General features: G+C 46.0%; 2 protein-coding genes across 2 annotated transcripts in view; both read right to left on the bottom strand.

Annotated features, from left to right (window-relative positions):
* The window catches only part of Slc6a4 (solute carrier family 6 member 4), a 36,907-nt gene extending 35,898 nt beyond the window's left edge, over window positions 1-1,009 (bottom strand). Inside the window, exon 1 of the mRNA XM_004635375.2 lies at window positions 921-1,009. The gene's annotated coding sequence lies outside the window, so the exon portion shown is untranslated. The remainder of the gene's footprint in view (window positions 1-920) is intronic.
* A 9,016-nt stretch (window positions 1,010-10,025) lies between these two features.
* Blmh (bleomycin hydrolase) overlaps window positions 10,026-12,291 on the bottom strand; it is a 48,336-nt gene continuing 46,070 nt past the window's right edge. The window contains exon 12 of the mRNA XM_004635373.2: window positions 10,026-10,982. Coding sequence (XP_004635430.1) covers window positions 10,831-10,982 — 152 coding nt within the window. The 3' untranslated portion in view covers window positions 10,026-10,830. The remainder of the gene's footprint in view (window positions 10,983-12,291) is intronic.

Raw genomic sequence — 12,291 nt, 5'->3', positions numbered from 1 at the left:
CCTTAGCACCACAAAAAGCCAGCGGCGATGGGACAGGAAGAAAGCAGTGGTTTTTTCCTGAGCTCCTCCACACCCACACACTAATGCTGCCCCAGCTCGCTCTCTTTCATTAAACACAAATCCCAGTGTTGCCTTCTTAGACATTTTTTCCTATGTAACTGAAGGCAAAACACATTAAATATTTGATCTCATCTTACTATGATGCAAGCTAGCAGGTTCATAAATAATCCATTGACCTGGTTCACTTTTCTGGACAAAATTGATCATAAAAATACATACAAGCTTTTGCAACGTCTGACTCGTAGAAATTCCCCTGTTCTTAGGGTTTTTAGAACTCTCCCAACCGAAGTAGGAACAATTCAATCTAAAAGTAAAAGGAAACCTGCTCTTTAGCTCCAGAGAGCTCTTTTAGAACAAATTTGAACGCACACACTTCTCAAGCAACCGGATGGGCGCGCACACACTTGAGCGACGTAGAAGCACTCCTTGGAGTTTCCCATAAATTCTGAATGGCCTGAGAGGGATCTGAGCGTCAGCCTTGGCAGCAAAAAACACTCCAAGCGCAGCGAGACCCAGCTCACGTCGGTGTCACTCAAAGGTTTCCCTAGGTATTTGGGCACCTGTGTCCACTAGGACCCTCCCTGCACAAACGCATAAAGCCGTGTGCACACGACGGCAGCAAAGTGATGAGCAAACATAAAACATGGCTTGAAACTAAGGCAACTTTTCCCTACAGCGCAGGACTGCACTTCTGCTGAAGACCGAATCCTCCTCCTGGCCCAGCCTGGGCTTGCAGTGGACAAAGGAGCCCAGAGGCACGGAGCCCTCGCCAGACTGGACGGGGCCGGAGCTCAGCCCGCTTCGAGAGAGGGCGGCACCTGGAAAGAAGCGGGGTTACGGGCAAAGGGGAGCGGACCCACCTGCCTGGGCGGCGGGCGGCGGAGCGACCCTCGCGCCCTCGAGGCCCGGGGCGTCCGCTGCTGTGCAGAGCCGGCGCCCGCGCCGCACTATTTGTACTCTCAGCCCCTCACATGGTCTGATCTCTAGATAGCCGCCGCCAAAGAGCTCTTCAAGAATCTTTGCGTCACTTTGAGACGTAGAAACTTTGTTTCTCGAGACCTGAGGCGCGGGGGGTGGGGCGGGGTGGGTAGCGTCTCCTGCGTGGGGGAGGGGCGGGACCCCCGTTGTGGGGCGGCGACCAGAGGGGGCGGGCGGGGCCGCTAAAGGAGCGGACTTCTCGGCGGCGCTCGAGGCTGTGGACTGCTGTGCAACCCTAGACGTTAATTTCCTCCCCTACCAAAGGCGCCCAGAGGGGGCTGGAGGTTTCTGCTCCACCTCAGGTCCTCCGAGCAATCTTTCCGACCCAGAGGCTCCTCTCCATCGCCCCCCACGAGTCCTGCCCCGCTTCTCTCACTAGGGCCCACCAGCTCCCCGCCCTCCACGGGTTTCTCTGGCCTGCGGCTGGGGCGTGAGAGCAGCCAGAGGGACCTCGTCTAATTCTTTTCTGTCCGCCGAGCCTCCAGCAGCTGCACACAATAAATACGTGCAGAATGAATGGAGGATGCGCTCATCTCCTCAGCCCGCCACGGTTCAAAGCGGTTTCCAGCCTGAAGGCGAGGGCCGAGCTGCGGGAGCGCCCCTGCCCCTTGGTGCTTGCTGAAGGAAGGTGTTTGAGGGGTTTAATAAAGCAGCCCTTTGTCTGAAACCATGTACATAGGTTGTTTTGTTTTTGTTTATGAAAACAATAATGCTAAAGATGAATGTAATGTTATTACACTGCCTTTTCATTAAAATCACACGATCTCTCCTCCTCGCAACAGAAGCAGTTTTGCCTTGAGCGGACAGAGACGTCAGGCTTTGGTTGATCAGCCTACTTCTTCCTCTGGGACGTGAGGGAAGAACGGTAGCTAAATCCAAGCCAATGAGGAAGCAGCGACGGTAAGTCTCGCCCCTTTATACCTGGGGGAGTTCAGCCAAGAAAGCCGCGCGCCGCCGGAGGCTCACAGCCCAGAACGATCAGTGTGAAGTTTTGGTGCCACCTAGAAGCCAGGGCTGGGATTGCAGAGAGAGCCGGGAGCCTTCCAGCAGCGGGGCGGTCAGGCTGGTGATGCCGAACAGTGGGCATTTCACGTCCCAGCCACATCCCCAGGGTGTGTGTGTGTGTGTGTGTGTGTGTGTGTGTGTGTGTGTGTGTGTGTGGAGGTGGAGGTGGAGGTGGAGGTGGAGGTGGAGGTGGAGGTGGAGCGATAGGTGCCCCACTGTGCTCTTTCTCCCTTTCAGTTGGGACATCTCCTCTCTGAATGCTCCTGACCAAGAGGTACTCAGAAGAGGACATCAGATTGACACAACAGAACCTTTCCCTTGTTACTGCCACATCCCTGAGAAGTCAGCAAGAAATCAAACCTTTTGGTTCTTTTTTTTTTTTTTTAGACAAGGTGTCATTATGCAGTTCAGGGTGGCCTAGAGCTCATTATGTAGCCCAAGCTGGCCTCAGACTCCTGGTGATCCTCTTGCCTCAGCCTCCCAAGTGCTGGGATTACAAGTATGTGCCACCATGCCCAGCTGAACCAGTGTTTTGGACAAGTGCTCCTCCTGAGCTGTGGGTGTCAGGGATGCCCCAGCAATCACATTGTCCCAACAGACCTGACATCTCCCCTAGCTAAGGCATCCTAATCCTCAGTGTTTCAGATACTTATGGCTACATGGCCCTGCCTTTCCCTGGCATCTGCCTCTCTCTCTCTCTCCATCAGGATACTGGATTCTGATGTCTTGTCCTCAGCTTACACAGTGTCATGTGACCATCCCTCTGTGCCCCAATTTATGGTGGGTGAACAGATGTCATCTGTTCCCCAGACATGGCTTCTCTGCTTCCTGACTGCTTCCTGGCCTGGGCATGACTGCAGTTAGGCTCCAGGGAAGACATTTTTGTGTTGTGTTAGGTTTTGGTATGAAATTCCCCCAAAAGGCTCATATGTAGAAAGCTTGATCACCAAAATACAGCAGTGTGCAAAGGTAGGGCTTTGGGAAAATGACTGGGTCATGAGGGTTCTAACTTCATGTCACCCTTGTGCAGAGCAGAGGACCTCCATGGCAGGCTTCGCTGCCCTGAGAACCCTAGGCTTGTGCCCGGGACACCACCACAGCCACCTGTGCAGGCCCAGCTCTTCCAGATGGAGTGGGGTAGAGGGATTCGAGGGAAGGCATCTGAGGAGTCCTGCAGAGATCTTGTGAGGGTGGGGGTATGGGAAGAAGGGTCCCTGAATGATCAGGAAGGTGGCTCTTACTATAATAGATGGTGCTATTAAAACCAGTGCCTGAGGGCTGGAAAGGTCACCACAGCAAATCAGCAATGGAATCTCACACACCAGTTAAAACATATGACAGGTTTTGTTTGTTTGTTTGTTTTTTCTTTTTCCTCCTGATACTGGAGCTCAAACCCAGGGGTGCTCTACTACCACTGAGCCACATCTCCAGCCTTTTTCACTTTTCATTTTGAGGCAAAGTCTCACTAAGTTGTTCAGGCTGGTCTTGGACTTGAGATCTTCCTGCCTCAGGTTCCCAAGTGGCTGGGGTTACAGCATGTGTCATGATGCTTAGCTAAAAGCAGCATTCTTTAAAATTATATTTTAAAGTGAGGATAAGGAAAGAGAGGAAAAGCACATTCTAAAGAACCCCAAGCTTCTCACAGATCAGGGAAGAACCCTGACAGATTCTCAGGGACCCAGCTCTATTTAATGGCCTACCGGCTCACAAGGACAAGTGACTGCCAGCGTTTGTTCATTTACTTAGTTTTGTTCACTTGAGAAAGAGGCAGATGTTTCCTCTACATTGCTAACAGGGGTGCTGTGAATCCAGAGGTGAAGTCCAGTGCTCTGCTCAGAACCTGATGAGAAGCAGAGTGAGAATTTGAGGCCTCTGCTTTCAGCGCCAAAAGCCATTTGTCTCTCTAGCCGCTTCATTGTTCTCCATCCCTCAAGATTACAGAGCTGTCTCTGGCTCTTCCTGTCCTCCACGCACCTCTGTCTCTGGAGATTCCCCTCCATCCCTTCTCAGAAAGCTGGTCACCCTTGTTGTTGATATCTGTGCCCACTGTGGCCAGAAGTTAGTCTAAAACCAGTTAGCACCTCTTTTCCGCCTCCAACTCCAAGCCGGCTCACAGCTGTGTGGTGTGCATAGAAAGCCACCTTCCCCTTTAACATCTGACAGACTCCTTTGGAGAGCAGGGAATTGTTTTAAGCCCCGGAGGGCCTAGCACAATGCCGGATCTGTTGGAGAAGCTCAGGAGAACTGATTTTTTTAAAAAATAAAAGCTGCCATTTATTTAGCATCTAAGGAGGAAATGACATTGTCTTTTGTCCTTTCTCTATCATATGGATTTTACACTGTATTTAACTATTGTTCTTTCTCTTGTCATAGTAGAGATTGAATCATTATAATCCCCCCCAGGCCATTTTTTAAAAAATGTATTTGGTACAAGCTCTCACTATACAGCTCGGATTTGTAGCGATCCCCCTGTTTTCAGCCACCCCAGCACTGGTATTATAGGGGTGCACCACCACGCCTGGTCTCAGTGGCCAGCCTGGTATACCAGGGGCTGGAACCAGTGCAGACTGTAGTGTGGGGGACTGAACCCTGAACCCCGGTCCCTGCGCTTGCCTAAGCAGGCACTTAGTCCGAAGAGCTATCTCGTCAGCCCTGGCCTTTTAAAATTTTTATTATTGTTGTTATTTTGAGACAGGGTCTCACTAAGTTGCCAAGTTACTCACACTGGGCTCAATGCAATCATCCTGCCTCAGGCTATTGTATATGTTATTAAAAAATAAATTCATTTTCTTCCTTTGCAAGTGGTGAGTTTTTACAAGAATAAATTTCAAAAATAGTGTTTCATTATATGTAGTATGGAAACTGAGGCTCAGAGATGTTAGGAATCTTCTCCAGGCTTACACAGCCCCCAAGTGGCAAGGCCAGTTTTTCTGCCTAAAGTTCACAGCCTGGCTCCTCCCGCTGGGCTGTTTGAAACAAGAATGGTTCAAGCAGGGGAAAAGTACAGTGGGACTCATGGCTTTCTCCTCACCTTCCTACTCACCTGAGCCAGCCGCCTTTGTGGAATCCAGGCCTTTGTGTTAGGCCTTGAAAGAGGAAGACCCATGAGGTACTTGTCTTCCCGAGCAGGGAAGCAGACTGCAGCTCTATGTATAAACTCGTAATTGATCGTAGCTGTCGGAACGTAGGACGCGTTCCATCCGTCAGCCTCGTGGTATTTATTAGGAGCAGGGCACTGAGAATACACTGGTAGGCAAGACAAACTTCCTGCCCTTGGAGAACTGACAGGAAGTATTGACTGTGGGGAAAACAGACAATAAACATATAAATAAATAAGATAATTTCAGAAAGCAGTTAGTGCTGTGAAAAAAAATAGATTCCAATAAGAGCACAGAGAGCGACAGATGTGGAGGAGCCCCAGGGAGTGGGGAGGGGCTGACTGCTTGGATGAGGCGACACTGGGGCCACAACCTGAGCAATGAGAAGCCAGCTGTGCAAGACCCAAGGGGAAGCTTTAGGTGGAGGGAACAGCAGAGCCAAACTGAGGTGGGTGTGTTCCAGGACAAAGTAGGGGACAGGCAGTTGGCCAGGCCAGAGAACATGAAGGGAAGTGATTAAGTTGAATCTGGAGAGGTAGGAGGGCAAGGAGGCCATGTGTCCTTGTTACTGAATTTGTCTAAGTGGAAAAGGACTTTTGTTTTGGAGACATTTGGACCAGAGCACCTATATGGTCCCTACTAGGCGAAATGCAGGTATGCTACAATTGTATTGTATTTTTCAGTGCTGGGGATTGCCCACTCTGGGCAAGTGCTTCACCAGTCCCAGAAATGCTACTATTGTAGGTTCTGTGCAAGATCCTTTCCACCATTTATCCACCCTGGGCAGCTGTCCTATCCTGCCCCTTAAAACAACAAAGACTAACTGTCATGGGGTAGCCAGAGAGATGGCTTAGAGAACACCTCAGTTGTGCTACTGGCCGCTAGAGGTTTTAACCTTCCCATAGCAAGTCAGAATTACACTGCTCTCTGAGGATCAAAGCAAGCAGACAGCCACAAACACATCCAGACGGCATGTCCCCCCATCAGGGCTTGGCTTCTGGACACTCACAAATAGAGGAGGCCTGGCCTGAGAACTTCTAGACAGCACATCACTTCGCTTTCTGCTGACACAGTCATTTGGTGAAGGAGAGAACAATCCCACACCTTCCCATTTCCTAAGCCTGCGTGTCACCCGCGTGTTGGGAAGTTCTTCCAGTTCAGATCTCTGGCAGAAATTTTAGCCTCTGCCCTTTATCTTCAGCAGAGAAGGCAGACCCACCATTCTTTGTTTCTCTCCACTGAATCCTGCTCTTGCTTGAAAAATCACTTTTATTAAGCATTTAGTTGTGAAGGTTATTTTCTTAAATACTGCTAGATTTGTTTATTGCTTTTGTAGCTATGTTTATGGAATATATATACATATATATTATATATATAATATATATGTTATTGATGATAATATATATTATCCTTATCTGGCTTATGCCAGACTCATACAATATTCATACATGCCATAAAATAGTCTTTTTTCCATCTTTCCTCTTGCGATAGTCAAGAGTTCTCAGAGAAGACTTCTGATCTCCTTCTATGAGGGTTCCAGGAGCTTCAGGTGGCTGAGGACTTTCAGAATGTCAACGTTCACTGCCCTCATGGTGCTTAGACTCTCACCTCTGTCCCAGACCTCCACAGTATAAATGGCTTTTCCCTCTCTGTAGAACTAATGTGCTGATGAGTGGAGGAGTAGCCCAGAGCAGCAAGGGATCTGAGGTTCATTCAAATATTCAGTGGCCCTCCTGCTCCCAGTGCCAGAGGCAGTGTTCTGGGGTGTTAGGCAATGTACACTGGTTTGTCTGTCACTGGGTTTCACTGTTACTGGCTCAGGAGTCCACTTTTTTGGCTCTGGTAAATCTTAATGCCCTATTTTTTCCCTCCAGCTTCAAATATTGCCGTTTTCTCTCTTCTTCCATAAATTTGTGCACTTGTGTCTGTGCTCTTGGCAAAGTTTGAGTATTTTTTTATTTTTTGAATATCTGCAGCAACCTGATGTGCTTTCTCCCTTTCAGCTTTGCCAAAGACTTGTTAATGTGCTTCCTTTTTAAAGAATCAACTTCTGGCTTTGTTTAATCTATGTTTACTTTTCTGTCACCTTTTTTTTCTGTAGGTTTACTTTGCTGTTCTAACTACTGAAATAGAGGTTTGGCTCAATTTCCAGGCTTTCTTACATTCTAATAAAATTATTTTATTATTTCCACACGATAAATGTTTAAAGTACTGTTTTGGCTGCATCCTTCAGTTCGATATATATTATTGTTAGATTAAATTTACCTTATGAAAGTTACACTTCTTGTTATATAGGTCTTGCTATATCTTGGTCTTAACTATCCAGCAGAAAAGTATAAAAACGAGGTATATAAAGTAAATCCATATTAATACGATGAGCTGTAAAAGGCTCAAGTCAGTAATTTCTGAGGATAACCCACTAATATTATAGACTGCTAGTCAGTGTTAGATTGTTTAGTTGAATTCAAACACCTATAGTATTTAGATGCCAATAGAATATTCACCTCTGACAGGAAAAAAAAGGATACAAAGGAAAGATCATTTTGTATTTATATATATATATAAGATAGTTAGGATAGGTTTACAGCTACTTTCGCTTAATTCAATGAGAAGAGGTGTACTAACAGTGTTTGGACAGGATATCCTGTCTGCTTCTTGTACTATGGATAACCACTAAGAAGATACCAATGTACAGTGTATTATCAAAACTGTCCTATTAATCAGCTGTGAAACTGTCTCATTCATATTTATTTCTCAATAAAAAATAAAAATAAATTTACCTTATGATTTATTCTTGGACTGTAAATTTCTAAATACATAAGGATTAATATTACTTTTTTTTTTTTTTCTTCAGTACTGGGGATTGAACTCAGGACCCTGTGCTTGCCAGGCAAGCACTCTACTTATCTTTTAACTCTGGTTTCTCACCTAATTGTACTGTGGCTGGAAGGTGGTACAAGCCTTGGCTTTTTGTTGAGGTTGACCTCGTCTAATGTGTGGTTAGCTTAAAAAGTTCTGTGTGCTCAAAAGGAACAGTTGCTAGATGTAATGTTCTACACCTGTCCATTACACCAGACTTACTAAATGCTTAGCACTGTCACATATTCACCTGGTATTTTCCTTGTCTGAACTATCAGGAATTATGGAGCATGTTAAAAACCTCTCATTATGATGTTGGATTATGTATTTTCTCAGGTTTTTCAGTTTTGCTCTTATAGTATTTTAAGACTATGTTATTAGAGATATATGCACTAATTTAGCATCTGTTTTCCTAGACAATGGAGTAGGCGTATTGTTATGTAAAGGTTCTATCTCTAGTAAGGCCTTTCCAGGCCTACTGCGATGCACAACGCCTGGGAGGCCATTCATGGAACAGTTCACGTACTGGCAGACCCTGGAATTAGATGGTCTCTTTGGTCACTCAAGAGTGCCTTGATTTTTGTGACTTACTAATACAGCTTTATCAGATTTATTTTGTTGAGTGTCTAATATAGCTTTTCTATCCCTTTTTAAAATAACCTAGATTGCCTGTCTCTTTTAAACAGCAGATGGCTGTGTTTCTTTAAAAATCTAGTTTGAATCACATGTGGTGGTGCACACCTGTAATCCCAGCACTGGGGAGGCTGAGGCAGGAGGCTCTCTATGATTGAGCCCAGCCTGGGCTACATAGTGACCTCCACAGTGAAATATCTCAAACAAAACAAAGCCAAGACCAAATAACAACTCTTGGCATTTCATGATGGGTCTTTTCTATATTTAATCCATTTATGTATATGGTAGTTACTGACCTACTTAGATCTGTTTCTACTATCCTACTTTGGATATTGTAGTTGTTCTGACTTTTCTTTTTCTCCTCTATCTTGTCTTCTTATGGGCTGACTATATTTTCTTTTGTTGTCATTGTATATTTTATCACTATACTTACTCTTTTTCTGAGACAGAGCCTTGCTGTGTAGTTCTGACTGGCCTTGCCTTGCGTTCGCTAGGTAGCATGCTCTAGCCTCATACTCAAAAGCCTCTTGCCTCAGCCCGCCACTTGCTGAGATCATAGGTGCCTGCCTCATAGGTGCCTGCCTCCACAACCAGCTTGTGCTACTTGTATCAAAAATATGTATCAAATTTTTTTGTATCAGATCACTTCCTTTTGTTAGGGCAAACTTAAGTATTTTTTTCTGAAAACACCTTTCATTTCAACCCTTTCTTGAAAGATATTTTTATTGAGCATAGGTTTACAGTGAATTTCTCATAACACTTTGAAGGTACACGTCACCGTCTTCTGGTATACCGTTGCTGATCAGAAGTTAGCTGTCACCCCGACTGTCTTCACTTTGGAGGTTATCTGGCTTTTCCTCCTGGATGCTTTTAAAATCTGTGCTGCGGTTTACCAGATGTGTCTAGAAATCAATGTATTTATTCTGCTTGGAACAGGATTACTGGAATACTATAAACACTTCGGTTAGGTTTGAGCCTCTATTCTAATTTTGTCTTAGAAAGTGCTGTGGCAGACAATTCCCTGCTGCAACTGGGAGCCAGACTAGTGGTGGTCGGCAGACACTGATGGAACAGGACTCTGTTTCTGCTTATTTATTTTCAGTGAAATGGAGGCCCAGATTCAGTAAAATTTGTGCTCTCCAGGCCAACAGTACATCCTTTCCCACTCTTAGATCTGGGCAAAGAGTGAAGTGGCGGGGGCACAGGACCCCTCAGGGAAGCCCTCTGAACAAGGCTCAGGCTTCTTCAGCCCTGATTGGAAGAATCTGACATCCTGCAGACAAGCTGAAGCAGGAGCCTCACACCTGCTTCCTGTTTTTTTACTTTGAAGAACATAAGCCACGTCCTTGCTTTCATTTGTAACTAAATAAACAGTACAAATAAGTCAACTTATTCTCATTTAGCAAAGTGTTTTATTCAAAAGCTTCTCAGCACCATCTAGTTGTCAGAAAGAATGAACATCACCTTTTCCTGCCCCCCCACCCGAGCGCAGAGGCAAAGTTAAGCCATTTGGCTAGAGCTCCCCCTAAGGATTACAACTGAGATCATGATAAAGTTTTGGTTGTTTTCTCTCCCACTTTCTCTAAGCCTCTATTTAACCCAAAGCAAGCAGAGCTGCACATCCACAGTTCAGAGCAGGAAGGAATCATGTCAGACCTGATCAACCTCCTCCTCTTCTTGGGCTGTAAGAGGTATGTGAAATTGTCTTAAAAACATGAATTCCGTGACTGCCATCCAGGAAGGGCTGTGATCTGCGAGGCCACATGCAGTTCTGAGAGCTCAAGTCGTAGGCACCCTCCCCCACTCTACGCTAGGAACCAGGAGCACCCAGGTTGCTCCGCTCCAGCCACCTCGGCTGCTCTTCCTCTCCTGCCTTATTACAACAGACACTGAGGACCTTCTTGATGGGGTTAAGACAATGACATCTGATTAAAATGCTAAGAGATCCTGAGCTGTTGGAGATGAGGAGAGTACATAACATGTTCTGAATTTTCCTTTTTTTGTTCTTAATGAATATTTTGTTGCAGCAGAAAGCACATTTTCCCAAAGAGGTTCCTGGTGGAGACTGGAAATCCAAGGGTCTAACTGCATCCTTGGGAACACACAGTCACCTCTGTTAACTTTGGCTTGAGTCCCTGGATCTGTCCTTTGCAGCTACATCAGGTCCCGTGGGAGGAGGAAAGAGCTGGAGGTGGTGTCACTCAGCCAAAGCCCCCATGGGGTCCCAAGCCGGGAGGACAATGGGCTCCTGCTCTAACACAGCCAGCACGTCTTCAGGGACATGCTTCTTGTCCACCACCACCTCGTAGACATACTCAGAGAACCACTCGTCAGTCATGCACAGGTAACCTAGGGAAGAGAATGGAGCCATGTGAGTCCAGGTGGGCAAAGAGAAGCCCTGTCAGTACTGCAAATATGCTGCCCACAAAATAGCTGTACATGTTTTTCAGCTTTCCAGCCTATAGTATCATTTGATCTAGGTCTTCATAGCAATTCTGTGACCCACACAGACATGGCATTTTTTTTTTTTTTGCAGAACCGGGGATTGAACTCAGATCTTTGTGTTTGCCAGTCAAGCGCTTATCCTACTGAGCCATCTCCCCGGCCCCGACATGGCATATTTTTACCAACTGTAAAAATGATGCTCACGGTAACCAAGTGCTATGTCTGGGTGACACAGGTGAGGTTCAGAGAGGGGTTCCAGAACCATGGCTGTGCCAGATGAGTGCTTCTCTGCAACCTTGCTGATGGCTGTCGCTGCCCTGCATGCTGGCAGGTGGGTGGAAATACATCTTGTTTATACATCCCTCCCCAGAGAGATGAATCTGTAGGGTGGAAGGCAAGTTCACCAGCTCCATGCTCATTTAACCTGCCCTGTCAGCATCATGGGCTCTTCTCCCTCCCTCTCTATCACACACTCCTACAGCAACAAGCTAAGCTGTTACAGGCATCTTGATGGGCTACCTCACCATTCCTACAGAAACTATGCATTTACAGATAATACCGTGTGAGTCAAGTGGTCATACAGTTTTTGCTTTCTTGGGAAGAAATCTGCAATGAGGATCAGGCAGGACTGAGGATCAGAAACACTCAGACTGCTGTTGTTCCTACTGTCCTCAGTGAGGCCACCAAATTTACAGATTTCACAGGGAACACAAAGATGCTGCTGCACTAACATCCCAAGCTGTGAACTCAACGAGAAGGAAAGGAACCTATGCCAATAACATGTCTCCTCCCACTGGGAAAATCAACCTGTATCTCAGCTCCACCAGAACAATACAAATTCCCATTCAGAAGCACACTTCCAACAAACTTACATGGGAAACATGTTTTGCTTAAGCCACTTCTAATATGAAGAACAAAATTAAAGCAAGGAACTAAATTGTATGTTGTGAAAACAAAACCCGGTCACTAGGCCAAAAAAAAATACAGGGCATAAAGTGTGTATCTAACCAAAGGATTCATAGGATCATCAACACTGACCACCTCCCTGTATCTGGTGCCTCCTCTGGGGCAGACACATGAACTATTTTTTTCTGAAAGTGTTTGTATAAACTGGGGTCTGTATTATTCATTTCTTATGAAAAGACATCAGAGAAGGGGAGAAGACATAGCTATTTCTCACAAGAGAGTCCTCTAGTATAGTTTTTTAACTTCC

The sequence above is a fragment of the Octodon degus genome, unplaced genomic scaffold (assembly GCF_000260255.1).
Source record: "Octodon degus isolate 3935 unplaced genomic scaffold, OctDeg1.0 scaffold00072, whole genome shotgun sequence".
Taxonomy (NCBI): domain Eukaryota; kingdom Metazoa; phylum Chordata; class Mammalia; order Rodentia; family Octodontidae; genus Octodon; species Octodon degus.
The sequence above is the reverse complement of the archived record's forward strand: the minus strand, read 5'-3'. Positions and strand labels throughout refer to the sequence as shown.